Genomic DNA, 23,879 nt, shown 5'->3' on the forward strand with positions numbered 1-23,879 from the left:
GATAAAACAATGTTTGTAAATTCTTATCATGGTGCCTGACACATAGTAATTGCTCAAAAATGGTAGTTTCTATCATCATCACCTCCAGTCATACTTCTGGATGTTTAGGCATATTCGGGAGTAAGTTTCAATTGAAAAAGAAATTTAGACGATGCATCTTTTATCAGAGATTTATCCAAAAAGCAAAGTCAATGGCCAGAGGGTCATGATAGACTAATGCCATCACCTAGATCTTCAAATCAGTTCGGAGCTAACAAATATGCTCATATTGCAAGATCTTCCTCATAATATCTTATATAATTTCATTTGCAGGGGCATTGTATTTTAGTTTCATTTTCAAATAATTCTCACATTCAAAGAATCATAACTCAAGATTTGGTGTAAATAAAAATGAACTCCATTTAATTGAAACCATGAAGGAAATAATCCAGTCTCCCTAAAGAACTAAAAACCCGTTATATAAAAAAAGAAGCCTGATTGTTGCTGGGTTCATTCTGCCACCATGCTTCTTTTTATTTTTCCATTTTGATAGATTCCACTTATATATGATTCTTTTATTGGCACACATAAGGGCTGGACCTTGGTCATCTGAACAAAAACTATATTTCCATTAAAGTCTCTTAAGGTGTTTGTTCTTCAAAGCAATGCTTCCTTCTTGGAGAAATTTTTTCTTGAGGGATGGAGGAGGCGAGAAAGAAGGGGAAGGAAGGAAAAGGGAGAAGGAAGAGGGGAGGGGAAGGAGAACGACCAACCAGGGAGCACACAATACTCAAGAAAGAAAAAAATGGAAAACAAACAACTTGCCTCTGGACTCCAGACGGAGGAGCTGCCAGCGGCATAGGAATCTTCAAATCTCCGGTTATTAAAAGCTGTCTCCATCTCCAAGCTGCCCTGTGTGCAATGTCGGCTGAGGCTACGGACCGCGATGGTCTCTTGGGGAGATGTGCCATGGTGCCTGGTGTCCCCCACCTCACAAGGGGACTGTGAGAGGGCAGAGATGGGGTCATCTTCACCATAAGGCAGATTCTCAGAATAAGTCAGTTGGCTGGCTCCATCCAAACCTAAATTTGCAAAAAGGAAACTCTTTCAAATATATTATCATGTTTCACCTTTTTATCTAGAGAAAATGAGCGGTACCAACGACACCAATCAAGTCTGCAAAAACAAACTCACTAAACAACACCTGCAGAAACATACTTTCATCTATATGGTAGATAAATTTGGTCCATAAAATCGAAACCCATTAGTTCATTATGTCAGGTACAAGAAGGTTTAATGCTTTACAATAATATGAGTATAAAGGATGAGTATTATGTGGATAAAATAAACACATTAGCATTTGGTTGGACCTAATGACCACAAGGCCTTCGGGATGAATCTAGAAAGCAAGAATAGTAATCAGCTATAGAGATCATATGTTTTCCTGGCTTTACCATTCTTCCGTCTCTCTTCCACGTTCACCATATCACCCTCTGCTCAAAAGGCTTCAGTGGTTCTCTCAAGCAAAAAGTTCTCCACTTAATCCATGGAAAGAACACTGGACTTGGATTCATATGATCTGAGTTTAAATCCTAGCTCTGCATTAAGAACTTGAACAACATTGGAACTGCCTTAACCTTTGTTTTCTTATCTATAAAATGATGATAAAAGCCATCAGAGAGTCATTGTGGACACATGAAATAATATCTTCCTGGCAACCACCAGCCCTCCCATAAATATTAGCCTTGCTTACCCGTCTGGCCTCAACCAACCCAGCAAATCCCATTTGCTACCACCTCCCAACTCACAGACACCTGTGGTCTCACAGGTCCATGAAAATGTTAGTTGTGTATTTTGGTTCACAGCGGTCCTCAAGCCCTCCCTCTTACCCTTTTCTTCCTATCCATCCAAAGCCCCGACAACTCCTGAATCTTCCCTGACTCCTTCAGGCTCAGTGTCTTTCTCAGGCTTCGTGTCATCCTATTCTCTCTCTGTTCATCCCCTTCCTCTTCCTCAGTGTCCAGGTTACCCTCAGATAATAAGGAAACACTGACAGGGTCTCCCTAAGCAACAGCTTTCACCCTAACTTGCTTCCACATCCAGAAAGTAGCCAAGGATGTCTTATCTCTTGGGCCTCTACTCTTCTCCAGTGGGCACCATCCCAGATGATAGAAAATTAGAGATATAGACAGGATTAGTGAGGATGACAAAGTATATACGGTAAATTCAGCTCTTATTTACACACTGTATGATAGCAATTGCTCCCATAGTTGGTCTTAAAATCTGAGCTAAAACATAACGTCCTTGAAGGTGCTAAGCCACATCTATATACTGCATAGTCTTTATCCACCAGTGGGTTTTACTAAATCTCAAATAACTTTAAAGGCTAGGCAGATAAAAAATATTTGAAACAGCCAGGTGTGCAGCAACATGGAGTGGTGGTGACAGTGGTTTAGCAGACAATATATGACCCACCGACAATAAACACCCAAATTTTAAAATACGTTATCACCCTATGCAGACCATATAAAAACATCTTTGGGAAGACTTGGTTTTCAGGGCACAACTTCAGACTCCTGATTTGGGATTTTGCCCAACCATGGCAAGCCACTGAGATGTTCCCCATCTGCACTGTTATTCTTAATAATTCACTTCAGGCCTCTTGGAAGCTCTGTCATAGGGCACCTAACATCTTTACATTCACATTTTCCGTTATTTGGCAAACACCCTTAAAAAAGGCCACAGAAAATGACAGAACAAGGGATATTCCATATGCAAAAACCCCATAACACAAAGCAGAATTTTCTTCTCAGGCTCTAATTAGCCCATCCATTCCTCACATACACGAACACTAAAATGTCCTATTAAACAGTGGGTCATCCATCAACGTGTGTAGCACCCAGCAGGATCTCGGCACAAAATCTAACTTTGCCAAGAAATTACCCCCATAAAATTGTCTCATGACTTCAACTCCTACGGTGATAATACTTAGATCAGTAATAATGGAATTTTCAAAAGCTACATTAAAGCCTTGAAAAGCTATTCATAACTGAAAAACATAAGAACTATATTAATGTAACAAACCATTTTCCTTGACAGACAAGCAAGGAATGAATTAGAAAGGCAAATCTGGGGGACAAGTCAAGTTGCAAGGAGGGGGAAGGGGAAAGGTGATTCACAGTTACATAAAGCAGTCTTCTTGTGCTTTAAGTTAAAGAAGGTCATGTCACCTTAAACACATACGGAAAAGTAATTGCCTGTTGTCGAGAAATGTATCCTGGCTTCTTAGAAATTATAGGGCATAATTATGTCACATCAACCATATTTATTTTAGCAGAGGAACTTTTTTAGTTCATATCCCATTTTGATAGAGTGTAAACCTATTATCCAATTACTTTCTTTCTACTCCCAGACCCCTCCCTCCGTCACCCATATACCAATACTTTAGCTAACTATCTGTGATGGTCAGTTTTATGTGTCAACTTGGCTATAGGCCTCAATTATTCAATCAAACAGTAATATAGGAGTTACTGTGAAGGCATGTTGTAGGTGTAATTAAAGCCCTTAAGCAACTGACTTTCAGTAGAGGGGATTATACTACATAATCAGTCCATTGAAAGGCCTTAAGAGGAGAACTGAGGCATCCCTGGAGGAGAAGCAATTTCATCTATGGACTGAAGCTTCAGCTCCTTCCTGAGAGTTTCAGCCTATCCTTCCCAGCAGCCTGTCCTGTGGATTTCAGAGCTGTGTATTCCGGTGGCCTACACAGCCCCTACAATCGCATAAGTCACTTCTTTGCAATAAATCTCTTGAAATATATATATATATATATATATATATATATATATATATATATATATATATATATATATCACCCTGAAATCCCCTTCATATCTGATTGATACAATCTTGCTTGATACACCATCCTAAAGAAAAGTGAGCACAGAGTCTGGGGATAATTGACCTGTTTTAAATGACACCAGGAAGGTAATGACTAGCTTCTATGAAACACCCTAAGAACTAAATATTTCACAAGCAAAAATAAGGCTTTGCTCAAAACAAACAAACAAAAAGCCCAATAAATGGGCTATTATTCTGCAGCCCACCTTTCGTGCGTAAAGACCTCATGCACAACTTCTGATTCAGATCACTTGGCTCAAACCCTCTTTGACATGATCAGGAATACAGGGACAATTAATGCACAATAACACTAAATCAGATATGTGAGACAGGAGAGAAGTTGCCTGGAATATGAAGATTTTTTACATGGGTTTGGACCTTGAATTTCACTGGTCCAACATTTTGAATGCATTTTTTAAGTGAAAGAATTGTCTACAATTAAATTTGATCTTAGAAAACTGTATTTAAGGTAGAGGGAAAAATAGCTAAATAGATAGAGAATAGGCACCAGAAAACAAATCCTCTCTGGGGTTCATGCTTAATCTTTTCCTTATTATTTACTGCTGATGCAAATTCATTGATCTAAAGATGAACAAAAAAAAAAGGACACTGAAAAAAAAATCATGCAATAAAAATTACATTAACATTTCCATGGCATTTGATAACCTAAAATTTAGCACACAGTTAATCATTCCTATGAAAATCCTGATGATTTTCTTCAAAATCTACAGGTAATTCATTTAATGTAGTGGACTTTTTCCTCCGTCCGATAGAGAAAAATTTAGCCTTTCTATCACCATCTGTCAAAAAATTCAGAACTGCACCAGTAATGACAAAAGTTGTTGCTAATTCCAGGAAGGGTGAGGGCTAGAGTGTTTGTCAGAACTCTCAGAACAGCAGCCATTTGTATAAATCAAAATCTAGACACTTGGGCTTCTGGGAAATGGGGCCATTAGCTTTAGAATTAAACAAGCTACTCGTAGGGGATCAACTGCTATTAACTTTCATTAGCTAACATTTGCCCTCTCAGTGGAGTGAGAGGAATGCTGTGGTGTAACAGCAGAGAAAGAGAAAACAGGAGAGGGGGTGAGGAGATGACAGAGGGCCATTAGCTACTGCTACTATGCTTTGGTTACATCGGGAGTTTATCTCCTGGCTTACCTGAGGCTAAAAAGAAGAGCAATAAAATGTTACGTCGCCCATGCCAATAAGTGAAATTACATGATGGTCAGCAAATTATTATATTCCTGCTGAAAAATAGGGTCCTTTTTGTTAATTTTCCTTTTTTTCCCCTTTGTTCTTTTTCTGCCTGCCTCATCCACATCACCAAATCAGAAATTTCTTCTCTGTTATCTTCTCTCAATTCTGAACTCTCCTTTTTGTCTTTCTACTACTAAGTGTTGAAAAACAAGGAAGATCAACTATGCCCCCATTGGTTGGACGGACCACAGGCCCAATGGAAAGAAGGAGAAGATTAGAGAACCCAGGTCATTTAGACCAGGTCACTACAGTGGACAGTATGACATTTTCTCTGGCTTTTTACCAAACACACTTCACAGACCCTTCCCTGTTCCAATGTCCTGTGCCTATTCAGGGTTCTGGACATAAAGGAGTTGGAGAGATGCCTGACCTTCGCTGGGGAAAGCACTAAGAAATATCATACTGTTCTTTTCCTAGGTTCTTCTGTGTGCACGGTGGGGAGGGAGAAGGCCCCTTGACAAGGCCTACCCGCAGTCACAGGTTGTGCTCACCCTACCTCTGAGTGGCCTCCTCTCCCTTTGTGAAAGGTAAACTTACGATGAAGACGGAGGCTGGCGTAAAACCTGCTCTGACCCATGAATTCTCACACGGGCTGGGGTCCAGAAACTACAGGGAATGAGGGAGGGTGTGCCGGGCATGTGTTGTGTTTTTTTTTTTTTTTAATATTTATTTATTATTTTTAACATCTTTATTGGAGTATAATTGCTTTACAATGGTGTGTTAGTTTCTGCTTTCTAACAAAGTGAATCAGTTATACATATACATATATCCCCATATCTCCTCCCTCTTGCGTCTCCCTCCCACCCTCCCTATCCCACCCCATGTGTTGTTTGAAAAAGGTTATTTAGTATTATTATAACACATACTTTTATTTGGAAGATAAAACACACCTGTTTTAATATTACAAACTATTGAAAGTAAGGCTTAAAAAATCTGAGGTTACATAGATATATGGAAAATAGACTACGTTTCCAAGTGGGAGGAAAGGCACAGAAGTGCAATGTCAGCAGACAGCTATGTAAGATTTCTGTCCTCGTCAGAAGGGAACAAGATTTTATAAAGCTTGGTGAATACCGTTATAGTCATTAGTGTTCAAAATGTACAAAGCGGTAACCTACGAGAAAGGAAGGGATCCCACAAGTGGGGGTCAAGACTTTGGCACTTCTGATCCTTTCTCTCTGCATGAGGCTGCTTGTGAGGTTTGAAGCAGCCCTTCTGCCCTGTCCCAGCCTCCGGGTCCTGCCCTATTTTTCTTTTTCCTCTCTGGACTCTTAGATGCAAGTGCAGTGACTCAAAAACATTCTTCCCATTAGACATCCCTGGTCTAGATAAAGGAAAGGTTTGATGCAAAGAATACCTGCGCAGGCAGACACTTCTGTGCTGGCCTCTTCGTGGGTGGAAAGCCAGCGGCTGGGTTTTGGTTTACACTCCAGTCCTGTCTGCTTTCCTCTCTGAGATGCTCCTGAGCGATAACTCTGGGACCGGGACACAGAAATCTCAAACTGTTTGATAACCTCCTCATCGCTGTCAGAAGATGTGGGCAGCTCCTCATCATCTCCAAAGTTGTTAACTGGAAGCAAACAAGAGCAATGAGTCTCCTACGGGGCCCATGAGAAAACAGAGATAGATAATCCGGAGAAATAGAAGAACATGGCCAATCGGTCTGGATCAAAGCAGACTGAACCTGGGTAGAGAGAATTCAAAGCACTTTTGAAACAGAAATGTGAGTCCACTGGAATGAAACAGGAAAAGAAACTCAGGAGGGTAATTAGAAGTACACGGCTAGAACCAAGAGAAACCACTGGGACACCCCTAACTAACATAATGAGCCCTCTTGTTGAGCTGGGCATCCTGCTGATTTGTTATGTTGCTGGCATGTGCTCATGACTGTGAACAGGACAGCAATCTGCACATGCGCCTTATGTGTAGTTCTAGTCAATGATGACGGAAAATACTCTCTTCGCCTCATCTCAGTTATTTAAAACATACAGAGCCAAGCCCCACTTCAGAGAAGAGATATTAGCAACTGAGATCTTCCCAAAACTTCCAGTTTTGACAAGTGACACTACATTGTATGGGTTTAAAAAATTAATACATAACTAGTTTATACTAGAAATGCCTTTCTCAGCACCAATGACTCAACCCAAACACCCTTTAAATTATTCGTACCACTTTTCCCACCCCAGCACACTGCTCCGTCCTCTTTGTTTCTCCAGCAGGCCGTGATCATGATCATTTGTGCCCTTGCCTGTGTTGTTCCTTCCACCTGAAACCCTCCCTCCCGCAGGTGTTTACCTGGCTGGCCCCTCTCACCACTGAGGTCTCAGCTTGACTGTCACTTCATCCTAAACACTTCTCTGATCATCCTCCTACCTTAAGCAGCTCTGTTCCCAGTACTTACCATCTTTCTTTCTTTCTTTCTTCTCCCCCACAACTTCCATGAAAATAAAGACATCACCTGTTTTGTTAACTGATGTCTCAGTAGTATGTAAAACAATGCCTGCTGCACAGTAAGTACTTAATAAACACTTGTTAAATGTTGAATAGATTGGTGAATAGCCAGTATTTTCTCCCAAAACCCTGAGCGCTGCCCCCCCCCAACCCCAGCAACACTCACACATGGTTTCCTGTGCCTGGAATATGCTTTTCCAGCCCCATCTAGACTAGTCAAGAATCTAGCTCACCATTCAGGTCTCAGCATAGACATCATTTCTTCCAGAGAGTCCTTCCTTGACCCCTTAAATCAAGCTTAGGGATTTAAGGCTGCTTCCACATGCTGTAAAATCACTCTCTGTCCTGCCCTGTCAGTGCTCCCTCCAGCTCTGTGGCAGAATTACCTATTTAACTGCCGACCATTCCACCTAACCTGTACATACCCTGAAGGTAAGGGGCACATCAGACTGCCCACCTTTGCATCCCTCCAGGCACTATCTCTGTGCCAGGTGCGTGGCAGGCTACTCTGTAAACATTTGCTGAATGAGATTTGGAAACGATAAATAATGGGGAATTATTTTTTTAAAGATTCCCTCTTTCCATCCAAAAGTCACACAGTGGTTCCTGGGAAGGATATGGTTGTTAATTCACAGATGGGTCCTGAAGATCACTTCTGAATCAGAGGCTAAGAAGAAATTAAAAAGCAATATTTTAAGTGAGAGAAAATACTTTAAACACCAGCCTGGCCAAAACATTTATTCTCTGGCTTAAGAGTTTATTTTCCTGAGGCTCTTTGGAAATTAGTAATTATAATGGACTGAATGCTTTTCATGTGCCAGGGGCTGTCCTAAGCGCCTTATACATATCTCACACAAAACCCCTATTACTGTTCCCATTTTCCAAGTACAAAAATTGAGGCAGAGAAAAGTCTACAACTGGCTGAAGATCGTACTGCCAGGAAGGGGAAGAATCAAGATTTGAATCAAGTCAGCCTGTCTCTAGAGACCATGTTTCTAATCACTCTGCTAGAGAATGGGAGCGAGATGGCAGAAAGAACTCTTATTCTCTGTGCTCACATTAGCTAGCTGAATCTATGTGGCCAAGTCTCTTAACCTCTCTGACCCTGTTTCTTCATTTGTGGAAGAAATATCTTCACTTTTAATGTCTGGATAATTTCCCAGGTCTTTTTTAGATCTAAATTCTCCGACTCCAAACTTTCTACCTGACAGGCACCAACATTCAATCTGTTTCTCTCTTTTATGGAGCAGCTGATCCATGAACATAAGAGCATAATATTGTTTTCAGCTCACTCAGTTCTATTGTTGGCTGTGACCAGCCCCACGGTAGGACCTGAAAAGCTAAGTGTTAGAAAAGATTCCATTGCCGTCTCAACAGAACACCATTACAATGGACAGTCTCCTCGCGTCTCAGCGTGCTGGGCATAGGCTCTGGCATGGGATGGACCATCACGTATGGAAGATACCCAGAGACGAACAGGACCAAAACTAAACTCTCTCCACCTTTAGAGTATAAGACCAGCTAAGCACCTGGGAGGTAGTCAGGGAGATACATGCATTGGTGAAGTGGCTGGATTAGACATCCATTGGCACTTTTTCCAACTCTGATATTCCATTCCATTTGTATTACTAGGCCCGTTTTAAAAAATGTAGATAGTCAAAAGTCATCAATTTTAAATTAAGTGAGTTAGTCCATGGGTATTTCCTCATGTATAAAATCAGGAACTAGAATTCATTAATTTACCAGTATGTGGTCCTTGATTTTTTTTCAGGGAGTCACTGATCATCCACAGAGCACAGATTCTCCTCATTCGATATAAGAATCATAACAGTAATTATAATGCTTCCCATTTACTAAACATATACTATATGCCAGGCACCTTCTAGGGACTTTGTATATATTATCCCATTTAATCATCACAGCAACACCATGAAGTAGGGATGATTATTATTATTCCCATTTTAGAGACAGGAAACGGAGGCATAGAGAGGATAGTGACTTGCCCTAGGCAACAAAGTTAGCAAAGTAACAAAGCTGGGACTTGAACACAGAACCTCTGTTCTTAGTCACTGCACGTATCATCAAACATCATTGTATCAGGACACTAGAGCCGTATCTAGCTTACTTTTCAGAGTGAGGTGAGAGAGGGTTCTGCCATTTCCACCCTGAAATCTGCCAGGAGGTTGCCTCCTTTGTGAGAAGAGAAGAGCAGTGGGAAGAAGAATCAGTCCATGTGAGAGTGAACACGCTCAGGCTGCAGTTCACTGGCCCATTGCTCCTCGTGGGATTATAAATGCAACTGCACATGCTATGCTAAGCCTCAGTCCCCAAGAATCTCAGGGAATTCTCTGTTTAAAAAGGAAACCTACCATGTACAATGCTTGGTGTCAGTCTATTTATATCTTGTAAAAATAAAATACAGTGTGTGTGTGTGAAAAAAAAAAAAAGAACAATGAAAAGGAAACCTACATCTCTCCTAAAAACCACTGAGCAGCAACAGAAATCAATAGTGGTGCTATTATAACAATAAAAGCAATCCCATATAAAGCATTTATCATGTTCCAGGCACTGTTCTAGAATCTTACATATGATAACTTATTTATTCCTTACAATAACCCAGTGAAGTCAATACTTTATTACCCCCATTCTGTGGATGGGGAAACCGAGGCACCATGAGGTTAGTAATTTGCCACAGTCATAACAGTTAATAAATAGTGGAACCAAGATTCAAACCCAGGTGGTCTTGCTCCAAAGTCAATATTATTAATGACTACATTATGCTCCCTCTACCATCTGCTTTCTTCAAGGAAAAAAATCCAGGTTAAAATCTATACAAATGTGTTTGGTCACTAAGACGATAAAATCACATAAGTTGGGCTAGAAAGGATTTTCATGAGCGTCTATCTGTTCCCTCATTTTCACGAAAAGAAACCAAAGCCCAAAGAGGCAAACTGATTTGCCCATGGTTATACCAAGCCAGGACCAAATGGAGGTCTCCAGGTTTCCAGGCCAATGGTTTCACCACATTATTTTCCAAGCTCTCTCACTGGTCGGTTATTTTCTCAAATTTAAATTTTGACTCTTACCTTTTTGAAAGATCCCAGCTGCTACTTGCCTTGTAAGAGTCTGTGTCAACTACTAAATAGCTGATCTGGATTTCATTCAACGTAAATCTTTGAAAATCACAAAGTCTCATCTAAGTTGTAGCACTTATTTCAGACATAAGATAGTTACTTTACATATGATAGTTACTTTCTGAAACACTGTATAAATACCAAGTTCAAACCGCTTTCAAGATATGCACTTGGGAAAGAGCATGATGGAAATTTGTAATAAAATCTTCACCTCTTTATCTAATTAGCTTGCTAAAACAACAGAGAAAAAGTTGCACAAATTCCATGGATGTGAATACATCTTGAAGTTGAGACTGTCCATTTCACTCAGTCACAGAATGCAGGAGATCTTAGACACACCCTCAGTATCTACCACCAAAGAGAAGTCAGACTCTTCTGCAATCTTTCTGATGCATGGCCACCCAGCTCCATCCCTCTGTTCACACACTACTGAGCTGCCACTGTGGGCTTCTTGCACTGGCAGGAAGTTCATGACTTTGACAGAAAAGGAGAGTTATCTGTAGACCCATCAATATCGAGTCTCTACAGCAGTGCCATCGGAATATGCCTCCCTCTGATTTTTAGTGAATTTTTTTTTTTTCTGGTAAAGAGGGGCAGAGGAAATGCCATCTTCATCTTCCACAATTAAGAGACAGGAAGGTGGGGCCCCAGTGCCACAGAAACTGCCTGTCAGTCTAACATCAGTGAAGGCTAGGGTGGTTAAGAGTGCAGAATCTGGGGCTTCCCTGGTGGCGCAGTGGTTGAGAATCTGCCTGCCAATACAGGGGACACGGGTTCGAGCCCTGGTCTGGGAAGATCCCACATGCCGCGGAGCGACTAGGCCCATGAGCCACAATTACTGAGCCTGCGCGTCTGGAGCCTGTGCTCCACGACAAGAGAGGCCACGATAGTGAGAGGCCCGCGCACCGCGATGAAGAGTGGCCCGCACTTGCCGCAACTAGAGAAAGCCCTCGCACAGAAACGAAGACCCAACACAGCCATAAATAAATTAATTAATTAAAAAAAAAAATGAGTGCAGAATCTGGAGTCAAGCTACCTCAGTTTGAATCTGGGATGTTCCATTTGCTGGTCTGAGATCTAAGCAAGTTCCTTAATCTTTCTGAACTTCAGGGTCCTTATTTTGATATTCCTTATTTCTTAAAGTTGTTGAGAGGACTAAATGGGATAAACCACGTAAAGGTACTTAGCATATGCCTGACATATGATATGCTAAAAATGTTAACGATTATTATTACTCCTCATCATGGCAGTGCCCTATGTGGAAACCCTTCTAGGAAGCCTCGCATTTACACGCAAAGGGAAGAATGCCTGTTCTTGCAGGGTCTGACTTGAAAACTCATCATTAGAGCTGCTGTAGGGAAAGGATGAAAGAAACAAGGGCTGGAATAGGAGAAAATTAAGCTGAAAATGTGGGTTGTATCACCTTCCTTCCCTCACTATACTTTTTTCCAAGCCTAGAGGTGGAGCGCTCTGTAAGAGTTGGCAATGCTGTCTGGATGTGGGCAGTGCTCAACACCTGCTCATTTTGTTGCTTCTTTTAAGGCAACAAAACCACCAACTGGTGATGCAAAGAGAGGATTTCTTAAGCCTGACTGCTGCTATTTTACAGACGGAGAAAGACTTTATACATGATCAGTGAAGATCCAAGCTTATTAATTCCTTCCCACCCACACAGGAGCAATTAGGTGGAGGGAAGTACTGCTCATATCTTATAGATGGGTTGTAGAGACAGGCGGGGGTGGGTTGTGATCGGTGGTACGGTACCTGGGTGCCACTTTTAGCTACAATTGCAGGAATCCCTAATATACCAGATTTCTCAAATACCCACGGCAAATGTCTGCCTAGGGTGGTTGGATAAGGATAGAAATAAGAACGAGAAGTTGGTTAGGGTGGGATAGGGAGGGTGGGAGGGAGACGCAAGAGGGAGGAGATATGGGGATATATGTATATATATAGCTGATTCACTTTGTTATACAGCAGGAACTAACACACCATTGTAAAGCAATTACACTCCAATAAAGATGTTAAAAAAAAAAAAAGTTGGTTAAAGTGAAAAAGCAGAAGGGAGGGTCAAAGGTTGACAACTGCCCCTGTCAGATCCTAAAAAAAAATGGTCACATTTTTAGATGCATAATCCAGCCATTCTTGGACTCAGGCAGGATAGGAAAAGATTTTTATAAATCATCAGCCTTGATTTTTTTCAGACTATGCTTTGTGGAGGTCTGGGTTTCCACAAAGGAGCTTCAATGCCACCCACAGTAAAAGTGGAGATGTGGGTAGTTGCACTGAGCAGGTTGAGCTATACACCCTGTACAATCAGGGCTGTTTTGCTTTAAGACAGTTTATATTTTTATAAGATTCTGTTGGGAAAAAAATAAGAGTCCTGACTTTTTTTTTTAAGTTTGAAAAACATTGATATAACCCAACTCCCTCATTCTACAGAATAGAAACTAAGGCTGAGACTACTTAAGGCACATACCTATGTGTCAAGTAGCTAGTTAGTGGCAGAGGAAGGATTACAATCTGGTTCTCCGATGCACACTTGTTTTGTCACCTTACACTTTGTATGAGATGTTTTGACAACTCTATTTCATATATGAACAAAGAGACAGCACTTGTAATAGTTAAATATGAGTTAGTCAAATAGAAAATATTTTACTAGAATTCGTAACATAAAGATCACTACACTCGGGCTTCCCTGGTGGCGCAGTGGTTGAGAATCTGCCTGCCAATGCAAGGGACACGGGTTCGAGCCCTGGTCTGGGAAGATCCCACATGCCGCGGAGCAACTAAGCCCGTGAGCCACAATTACTGAGCCTGCGCGTCTGGAGCCTGTGCTCCGCAACGGGAGAGGCCGCGACGGGGAGAGGCCCGCGCACCGCGATGAAGAGTGGCCCCCGCTCGCCGCAACTGGAGAAAGCCCTCGCACAGAAACAAAGACCCAACACAGCCATAAATAAATAAATAAATAAATAAAATTTAAAAAAAAAAAGATCACTACACTAGGGAAAAGTAAGTTACAATATTGAGGATTCCAATCATGATAACAGCAGAGTAAGAGATTTCAACTAACCTAATAACAATTATGAATTCATGAAAAAAATTTAAACCAACTATTTGAAGGCATAGAGAGTGAGCAGGAGCAGGCAGAAACTGGAGGGGATCTAATTTTTTTAAAGAAGGAAATTTCACTGGATGAGATCCATGGTTATACTACTTTTCTGCTGAAAGTATTCCTAAGTCTATGAGGCACAGGGCATCAAGGACTCAGGCAGAAATCACAAGCCTTATTGACTCGAGGTGTCAGAGGACAGAATTCAAGGCAATCAGAGCAGCTGGAAATGGAGAAGGAAACCCCAGAAAAGAGGAAACCACAGAGAGGGAGCCCCAAAATCTGCATATGAACTTAGCTCAAACACTTGGCTAAAACCTGAACTATGAAAGCATGGGGGAAGAGTCCAAGAAACCTAGAAAAAGTAGCAGCTAGAGGGCTAAAAATTTGATTAGACATTTTGGTTTAAGCCTACCTCAGTAGAGACTGAGTTAGGAGATTGAATCTGCCCAAGGTAGAGGGGCTTGGAAGACACCCCAGGTTTTCCATTAAAACTTTAGAAGGGCCAACATTAGAAATAAGACTAAGAGTAAAACTGAAATAAGCCCAGCATAACAAACTATAAAACCAATATAGTCAAAGGAATCAACTAGTAATTTCACTGTGGGCTAAAACAACAAGCAATATTCTTTATAGGAAGATGAAAGAATCCATTACCTTTGCAACATTTCATCCATAATGTCCAGTGCACAATCAAAAGTCACTAGACATTCAAAGAAACAAGAAAAATGTGAATCATCAAGGAAAAGAAGCATTCAATTGAAACTAGCCCCACGATGACTCAGATGTTGGATGCAGAAGACAACATCTTTAAAGTACCTATTATAAATAAGTTCAAATAATCAAAGGAAAAGGTGATCATAATGAATATAAATAAGGATAATCTCAGTAGAGAAATGAAAATAATATTTAAAAAACTAAATAAACTTAGAATTGACAATAAAATCTTCGAAGTTAAAAAATTCAGCCAATTGGTTTTTTAGCAGATTGGAGATGGCCATGAACTTCGAAGGAGCTCAGTAAAAAGTAATCAATCTGAAGAACATAAAACCTTTGGAAAGAAAATAAACAAAACCTCAGTGAACAAGGATAACACATCAAGTTGTCTGAAATATGTGTAACTGGAGTCCAAGGAGGAAAGAACAAAACAAAAGGACTCTCCCCCATGCTTTCATAGTTCAGGTTTTAGCCAAGTGTTTGAGCTAAGTTCATGTGGAAGAAAAATATTTGAAAAATAATGGCTGAGAATCTCCCAAATTTGGTGAAAAATCAACATACAGATTCAAACATTTTAGTAATCTAGTTCAAAAGTTCCACAACTAGGCACATCACTGTCAGCTAGCTGGAAATCAAAGACTAAACAAAATACCTGAAAGTAAGAAGAGAAGGAAAAATGCATTGCATACAGGAAAATAATAATACAAAGAAAACTGTCTTCTCTCAGAGACATTGGAAGCCAGAACACAATAGAATGACATGTTTAAGTACTGAAAGAAAAAAAAAAAAACTGTCAATGCTGAATTCTATATCCAGAGAAATCATCCTTCAAAAAGGAATGTAAAATAACCACAATTTTATATAAATGAAAAGAGAATTCATCAGACCTGCATTTCAAGAAATGTTAAAGGAAGTTCTTCAAATGAAAGGGAACTGGCAACAAACTGAATCTCAGATCTGAGGGAAGGAATGAAAAGCAATAATAGCAAAGGTAAATATGTGAGTACAAAAAATATTTGATGTTTTCTTCTTTTACTTCTTCTGAAAGATAACTGAAGAAAGTATATATATACTATTGCATGGGGGCAGGGGATTGATAAAGTGTGGAAAAGTAAAACATGACTTATGAATAACACAAAGGAGAGGGGAAGTAAGTGATTTATACTGTTGCAAAGTGGTGTAAATGCTGTGACATAAAGCAAAGAGTAGATGTGAAGTGGTACGATACTAACTCAAAGTGGACTATGATAAACTAAGCATGTATACGTAATTCCTAGAAGAGCCATGAAAAAAGAAAATACAAATACGTAGAGCTAAAAATTTAATAGAGGAATTTAAATTGAATAGTAAAATAATAGGTGATTAACACAAAAGTAAAGCAGTAAGAGCAACAAAAGATGAAAATCAGAGGCAACAAATATCAATAGAAAACAGATAGCAAAATGACATACTTAAACCCAATAATTTCCAGACATTAAATGCAAATGAAATATCACATTTGAAAGTAAAGATTGTCAAACTGAATAAACAAGCAAGACCCAATTATGTGATGACCATAAGAGACACACTTTAAATATAAATACACAGACAGGTTAAAAGTAAAAGGATTAAAAAGATAAGTTAGGCAAACTGTAAGCATAAAGAAGCTGATGCAGTTGTATTAATACCAAAGTAGACTTCAAGACAAGAGTTTTACCAGAGATGAAGGATATTTTATAATGATAAAATGATCAACTCATCAAGACATAAAAATTATAAGTGTGTATGAACCTATTAGCAGGGCTTCAAAATACGTGATGGAAAAACTAATGGAACTTAAAGGAGAAACAGACAAATTCAAAGTAAAGCTGAAGATTTTAACACCCTCTCCTCTGCAGTTAGTTGATAGAGCAACTAAGAAAAAATCAGTAGGTATATAGATTTGTATTATAACTCAACATATAGTTCACTGTGATAATGTGGACTTGAAAAGAAAGAGCATTCTGCAGTTTTGGGGTACAGAGTTCTATGAATGTCAAATAATACCAATATCTACATAACTCTTACAGAAAGTAGAGGAAGAGAGAACATTTCTCAACCCATTTTATGAGGCCAGCATAATCCTAATAAAAAAACCTGACAATGACATCACAAAAATAGAAAATTATATACCTATATCCCATATATCATAGTTACAAAAAATCCTTAGCAAAACATTAACAAATGAAATCCAGTAATGTATTAAACAGATCATACATTATGGCCACATAAGGTTTATCCTAGAAATGCAAAGTCGGTTTAAAATACTAAAATCAATTGATATAATTCATCAAACTAACACAATAAAAAAAAATCATCTCAACAGGCACATAAAAAGTTAACAATATCCAACATCAATTTCTGATTAAAATAAAACAAAAAAATCTCAGCTTACTAGGGATATTCAACAATCTGAAAAAAGGGGGAAGCTACTAAAACTCTATAGCTAACATCAATGATGAGACTACTTAATGAATTTAGCAAAGTCATTATATAAAAATCAATTACACTTCTATATTCTGATGACAAATTGAAAAGTTTTTAAATTTTAATTCTGTTCTCAAAAGATGAAAATACATTAATACTTAAGAGTTAGTTTAACAAGAGGCATTCAAACCTACCACACTAAAAGCAGTATTTCTGAGAAAAAATAGAGAAGTCTCAGTATTGTTAAGATATTAATTTCCCCAAATTAGTCCATTGTTTTAATGCAATCTAAATCAATATCCAAGCAGATATTTTGTAAAATTTGACAATCAGACTCCAAACTGTATAAGGAAATAAAGGACTTATAGTATTCAAAATAGGGACTTCCCTGGTGGTGCAGTGGTTGGGAATCTGACTGTCAATGCAGGGCACATGGGTTCAACCCCTGTTCCGGGAGGATCCCGCGTGCTGCGGAGCAGCTAAGCCTGCACGCCAAAACTGCTGGGCCTGCGCTCCGGAGCCCACGAGCCACAACTACTGAAGCCTGTGTGCCACAACTACTGAAGCCCATGCACCTGGAGCCCATGCTCTGCAACAAGAGAAGCCACCACAATGAGAAGCCTGTGCACCGTGGCAAGGAGTGGCCCCCACTCACCGCAACTAGAAGGAGCCCATGTGCAGCAATGAAGACCCAAGCAGCCAAAAATAAATAAATGAATTAATAAATTTATTTTTAAAAAAGAATATTCAAAATAATTTTTAAAAAGAACAAAGTGGGAGTACCAACTCACCTGCTCTCAAGACTTTTGATACAGATACGCTAATCAGGACAATTTGCTATTGGCAAAAAGGTAAACTAATAAATCAGTAGAATAGAAGTGAGTCCAGAAATAGCACCACATAAATATGGTCCATTTTTTTATACAAAGGTGGCAAAGCAATTCAACGGGGAAATTAAAGTCTTTTCAAAAAAGAATGCTTGAGCAAAATTGATATTAATATGGAACATCAACACTTACCTCACGCTATGTGTGTGGGTGTAAAAATTAATCATAGATCAAATTGTAAAACTTTATAAAACTCCTGGGGAAAAAACATAGGAGAAATTTTTGCAACCTTAAGATACATAAGAGCATGAACCATAAAAGAAAAAAAGCTGCTGAATTAGACATCAAAATGTAAAACTTTTCCTCGTTGAAGATATTAAGAAATGAAAAGGCAAGACATAGACTGAGGGCAACTTTTTACACACATGTCAAATAAAAGACTTGTATCCAGGCACCAGGAACTCTGTTCTGAAGTGCCTGGTACCAGGCCTCTGCACTCAGTACCCTTGAGCAAGTAACACTAGGCTAAGCACAAAGGAAAAGAAAAAGGCCTCAGCAGGTGATGAGAAAGGCATGAGAACAGGCTGGAAGGAGAATGAGGCACCGAAAGGCCCAAGCTGAAAGAAATAAAGACTTCCAGTACATCACCCTGACAGTAAAGAGCGAAGGAAAAGGGGCGTCTGAGAACTGCAATGCGTTCCACTTGAACAAAGGGAAGTTCGGTTGTGATAATATAATTCTGGATTCCACAGAATGTTGTGGCTCAGAGACGCAAGAGATAAAAGACAGAGAAACAATATAATGCCATGTGGCTGACAGGGTCTTGGTGCTCTGGCCGGGTATCAGGCCTGTGCCTCTGAGGTGGGAGAGCCAAGTTCAGGACATTGGTCCACAAGAGACCTCCCAGCTCCACGTAATATCAAATGGCAAAAGCTCTCCCAGAGATCTTCATCTCAATGCTAAGACCCAGCTCCCCTCAAAAACCAGCAAGCTACAGTGCTGGACACCCTATGCCAAACAACTAGCAAGACAGGAACACAACCCAACGCATTAGCAGAGAGGCTGCCTAAAATCATAATAAGGTCACAGACACCCCAAAACACACCACCGGACATGATCCTGCCCACCAGCAAGACAAGATCCAGCCTCAACCACCAGAACACAGGCACTAGTTCCCTCCACCAGGAAGCCTGCACAACCCACTGGACCAACCTTACCAATGGGGGCAGACACCAAAAACAACAGGAACTACGAACCTGCAGCCTGTGAAAAGGAGACCCAAAACACGTAAGTTAAGCAAAATGAGAAGATAGAGAAACACACAGCAGATGAAAGAGCAAGGTAAAAACCCACCAGACCAAACAAATGAAGAGGAAATAGGTAGTCTACCTGAAAAAGAATTCAGAGTAATGATAGGAAAGATGATCCAAAATCTTGGAAATAGAACGGAGAAAATAAAAGAAACGTTTAACAAGGACCTAGCAGAACTAAAGAGCAAACAAGCACTGATGAACAACACAATAAATGAAATAAAAAATTCTCTACAAGGAATCAATAGCAGAATAACTGAGGCAGAAGAACGGATAAGTGACCTAGAAGATAAAATAGTGGAAATAACTACCACAGAGTAGAAGAAAGAAAAAAGAATGAAAAGGATTGAGGACAGTCTTAAAGACCTCTGGGACAACATTAAACGCAACAACATTCTACTTATAGGGGTCTCAGAAGAAGAAGAGAAAAAGAAAGGGACAGAAAATATTTGAAGAGATTATAGTTGAAAACTTCCCTAATATGGGAAAGGAAATAGTCAATCAAGTCCAGGAAGCACAGAGAGTCCCATACAGGATAAACCCAAGGAGAAACATGCCAAGACACATATTAATCAAACTATCAAAAATTAAATACAAAGAAAAAATATTAAAAGCAGCAAGGGAAAAACAACAAATAACATACAAGGGAATCTGTGTAAGGTTAACAGCCGATCTTTCAGCAGAAACTCTGCAAGACAGAAGGGAGTGGCAGGAATATTTAAAGTGATGAAAGGGAAAAACCTACAACCAAGATTACTCTACCTAGCAAAGATCTCATTCAGATTCGACAAAGAAATTAAAACCCTTACAGACAAGTAAAAGCTAAGAGAATTCAGCACCACCACACCAGCGTTACAACAAATGCTAAAGGAACTTCTCTAGGCAGGAAACACAAGAGAAGGAAAAGACGTACAATAACAAAACCAAAACAATTAAGAAAATGGTAATAGGAACATACATATCGATAATTACCTTAAATGTAAATGGATTAAATGCTCCCACCAAAAGACATAGACTGGCTGAATGGATACAAAAACAAGACCCGTATATATGCTGGCTACAAGAGACCCACTTCAGACCTAGGGACACATACAGATTGAAAGTGAGGGGATGGAAAAAGATATTCCATGCAAATGGAAATCAAAAGAAAGCTGGAGTAGCAATTCTCATATCAGACAAAGTAGACTTTAAAATAAAGAATGTTACAAGAGACAAAGAAGGACACTACAAAATGATCAAGGGATCAATCCAAGAAGAAGATATAACAATTGTAAATATTTATGCACCCAACACAGGAGCACCTCAATTCATAAGGCAAATGCTAACAGCCGTAAAAGGGGAAATCGACAGTAACACAATCATAGTAGGGGATTTTAACACCCCACTTTCACCAATGGACAGATCACCCAAAATGAAAATAAATAAGGAAACACAAGCTTTAAATGACACATTAAATAAGATGGACTTAATTGATATTTATAGGACATTCCATCCAAAAACAACAGAACACACTTTCTTCTCAAGTGCTCATGGAACATCCTCCAGGATAGATCATATCTTGGGCTGGTAAATTTAAGAAAACTGAAGTCATATCAAGTATCTTTTCCAACCACAATGCTGTGAGACTAGATATCAATAACAGGAAAAAATCTATAAAAAATACAAACACATGGAGGCTAAATAATACACCACTTAATAACCAAGAGATCACTGAAGAAATCAAAGAGGAAATCAAAAAATATCTAGAAACAAATGACAATGAAAACATGATGACCCAAAACCTATGGGATGCAGCAAAAGCAGTTCTAAGAGGGAAGTTTATAGCAATACAATCCTATCTCAAGAAACAAGAAACATCTCAAATAAACAACCTAACCTTACACCTAAAGCAAATAGAGAAAGAAGAACAAAAAACTCCAAAGTTAGCAGAAGTAAAGAAATCATAAAGATGAAATCAGAAATAAATGAAAAAGAAATGAAGGAAAAAATAGCAAAGATCAATAAAACTAAAAGCTGGTTCTTTGAGAAGATAAACAAAATTGATAAACCATTAGCCAGACTCATCAAGAAAAAAAGGGAGAAGAATCAAATCAATAGAATTAGAAATGAAAAAGGAGAAGTAACAATTGACCCTACAGAAATACAAAGGATCATGAGAGATTACTACAAGCAACTCTATGCCAATAAAATGGACAACCTGGAAGAAATAGACAAATTCTTAAAAAAGCACAACCTTCCAAGACTGAACCAGGAAGAAATAGAAAATATAAACAGACCAAACACAAGTAATGAAATTGAGACGGTGATTAAAAATCTTCCAACAAACAAAAGCCCAGGACCAGATGGCTTCACAGGCGAATTCTATCAAACATTTAGAGAAGAGCTAACACCTATCTTTCTCAAACTCTTCCAAAATATAGCAGAGGGAGGAACACTTCCAGACTCATTATACGAGGCCACCGTCACCCTGATACCAAAACCAGACAAAGATGCCACAAACAAAGAAAACTACAGGCCAATATCACTGATGAACATAGATGCAAAAATCCTCAACAAAATACTAGCAAACAGAATCCAACAGCACATTAAAAGAATCATACACCATGATCAAGTGGGGTTTATCCCAGGAATGCAAGGATTCTACAATATGCACAAATCAATCAATGTGATAAACAATAGTAACAAACTGAAGGAGAAAAACCATATGATCATCTCAATAGATGCAGAAAAAGCTTTCAACAAAATTCGACACCCATTTATGATAAAAACCCTCCAGAAAGTAGGCATAGAGGGAACTTACCTCAACATAATAAAGGCCATATATGACAATCCCACAGCAAACATCATTCTCAATGGTGAAAAACTGAAACCATTTCCTCTAAGATCAGGAACAAGACAAGGTTGCCCACTCTCACCACTATTATTCAACATAGTTTTGGAAGTTTTAGCCACAGCAATCAGAGAAGAAAAAGAAATAAAAGGAATCCAAATCGGAAAAGAAGAAGTAAAGCTGTCACTGTTTGCAGATGACATGATACTATACATAGAGGATCCTAAAGATGCTACCAGAAAACTACTAGAGCTAATCAATGAATTTGGTAAAGTAGCAGGATACAAAATTCATGCACAGAAATCTCTTGCATTCCTATAAACTAATGATGAAAAATCTGAAAGAGAAATTAAGGAAACACTCCCATTTACCATTGCAACAGAAAGAATAAAATACCTAGGAATAAACCCACCTATGGAGACAAAAGACCTGTATGCAGAAAACAATAAGACACTGATGCAAGAAATTAAAGACGATACAAACAGATGGAGAGATACACCATGTTCTTGGATTGGAAGAATAAACATTGTGAAAATGACTCTACTACCCAAAGCAATCTACAGATTCAATGCAATCCCTATCAAATTACCAATGGCATTTTTTACGGAACTAGAACAAAAAGTCCTAAAATTTGTATGGAGACACAAAAGACCCTGAATAGCCAAAGCAGTCTTGAGGGAAAAAAACAGAGCTGGAGGAATCAGGCTCCCAGACTTCAGACTATACTACAAAGCTACAGTAATCAAGACAGTATGGTACTGGCACAAAAACAGAAATATAGATCAATGGAACAGGATAGAAAGCCCAGAAACCCACGCACATATGGTCACCTTATTTTTGATAAAGGAGGCAAGAATATACAATGGAGAGAAGACAACCTCTTCAATATGTGGTGCTGGGAAAACTGGACAGCTACATGTAAAAGAATGAAATTAGAACACTTCCTAACACCATACACAAAAATAAACTCAAAATGGATTAAAGACCTAAATGTAAGGTCAGACTCTATAAAACTTTTAGAGGAAAACATAGGCAGAAAACTCTATGACATCAATTACAGCAAGATCCTTTTTGATCCACCTCCTAGAGAAATGGAAATAAAAACAAAAATAAACAAATGGGACCTAATGAACTTAGAAGCTTTTGCACAGCAAAGGAAACCATAAACAAGACGAAAAGACAATCCTCATAATGGGAGAAAATATTTGCAAATGAAGCAACTGACAAAGGATTAACCTCCAAAATTTACAAGCAGCTCATGCAGCTCAATATCAAAATAAGAAACAACCCAATCCAAAAATAGGCAGAAGACCTAAATAGACATTTCTCCAAGGAAGATATACAGATTGCCAACAAACACATGAAAGGATGCTCAACATCACTAATCATTAGAGAAATGCAAATCAAAACTACAATGAGATTATCACCTCACACCAGTGAGAATGGCCACCATCAAAAAATCTACAAACAATAAATTCTGGAGAGGGTGTGGAGAAAACGGAGCCCTCTTGCACTGTTGGTGGGAATGTAAATTGATACAGCCACTATGGAGAACACTATGGAGGTTCCTTAAAAAGCTAAAAATAGAACTACCATATGACCCAGCAATCCCACTACTGGACATATACCCTGAGAAAACCATAATTCAAAAAGATACATGTACCGCAACGTTCACTGCAGCTCTATTTACAGTAGCCAGGACAAGGAAGCAACCTAAGTGTCCATCATCGGATGAATGGATAAAGAAGATGTGGCACATATATATAATGGAATATTACTCAGCCATAAAAAGAAATGAAATTGAGTTATTTGTAGTGAGGTGGATGGACCTAGAGTCTGTCATACAGAGTGAAGTAAGTGAGAAAGAGAAAAATAAATACTGTATGCTAACACATATATATGGAATCTAAAAAA

At 39.0% G+C, this 23,879-nt stretch overlaps 1 protein-coding gene across 5 annotated transcripts in view; it reads right to left on the reverse strand.

The window, feature by feature from the left end:
- Positions 1-23,879, reverse strand: part of SYT16 (synaptotagmin 16) — a 262,401-nt gene that overhangs the window by 29,946 nt on the left and 208,576 nt on the right. For 3 of the 5 annotated variants that reach the window (XM_082450420.1, XM_082450421.1, XM_082450424.1), the window contains 2 exons: positions 6,497-6,709; positions 805-1,061 (listed from right to left, as the gene is read on the reverse strand). In XM_082450420.1, coding sequence (XP_082306546.1) covers positions 805-1,061; positions 6,497-6,709 — 470 coding nt within the window. The remainder of the gene's footprint in view (positions 1-804; positions 1,062-6,496; positions 6,710-23,879) is intronic. The other 2 variants (XM_082450422.1, XM_082450423.1) reach the window with 1 other exon arrangement.

This window comes from Balaenoptera physalus, assembly GCF_965194825.1.
Source record: "Balaenoptera physalus genome assembly, chromosome: 2".
Classification (NCBI taxonomy): domain Eukaryota; kingdom Metazoa; phylum Chordata; class Mammalia; order Artiodactyla; family Balaenopteridae; genus Balaenoptera; species Balaenoptera physalus.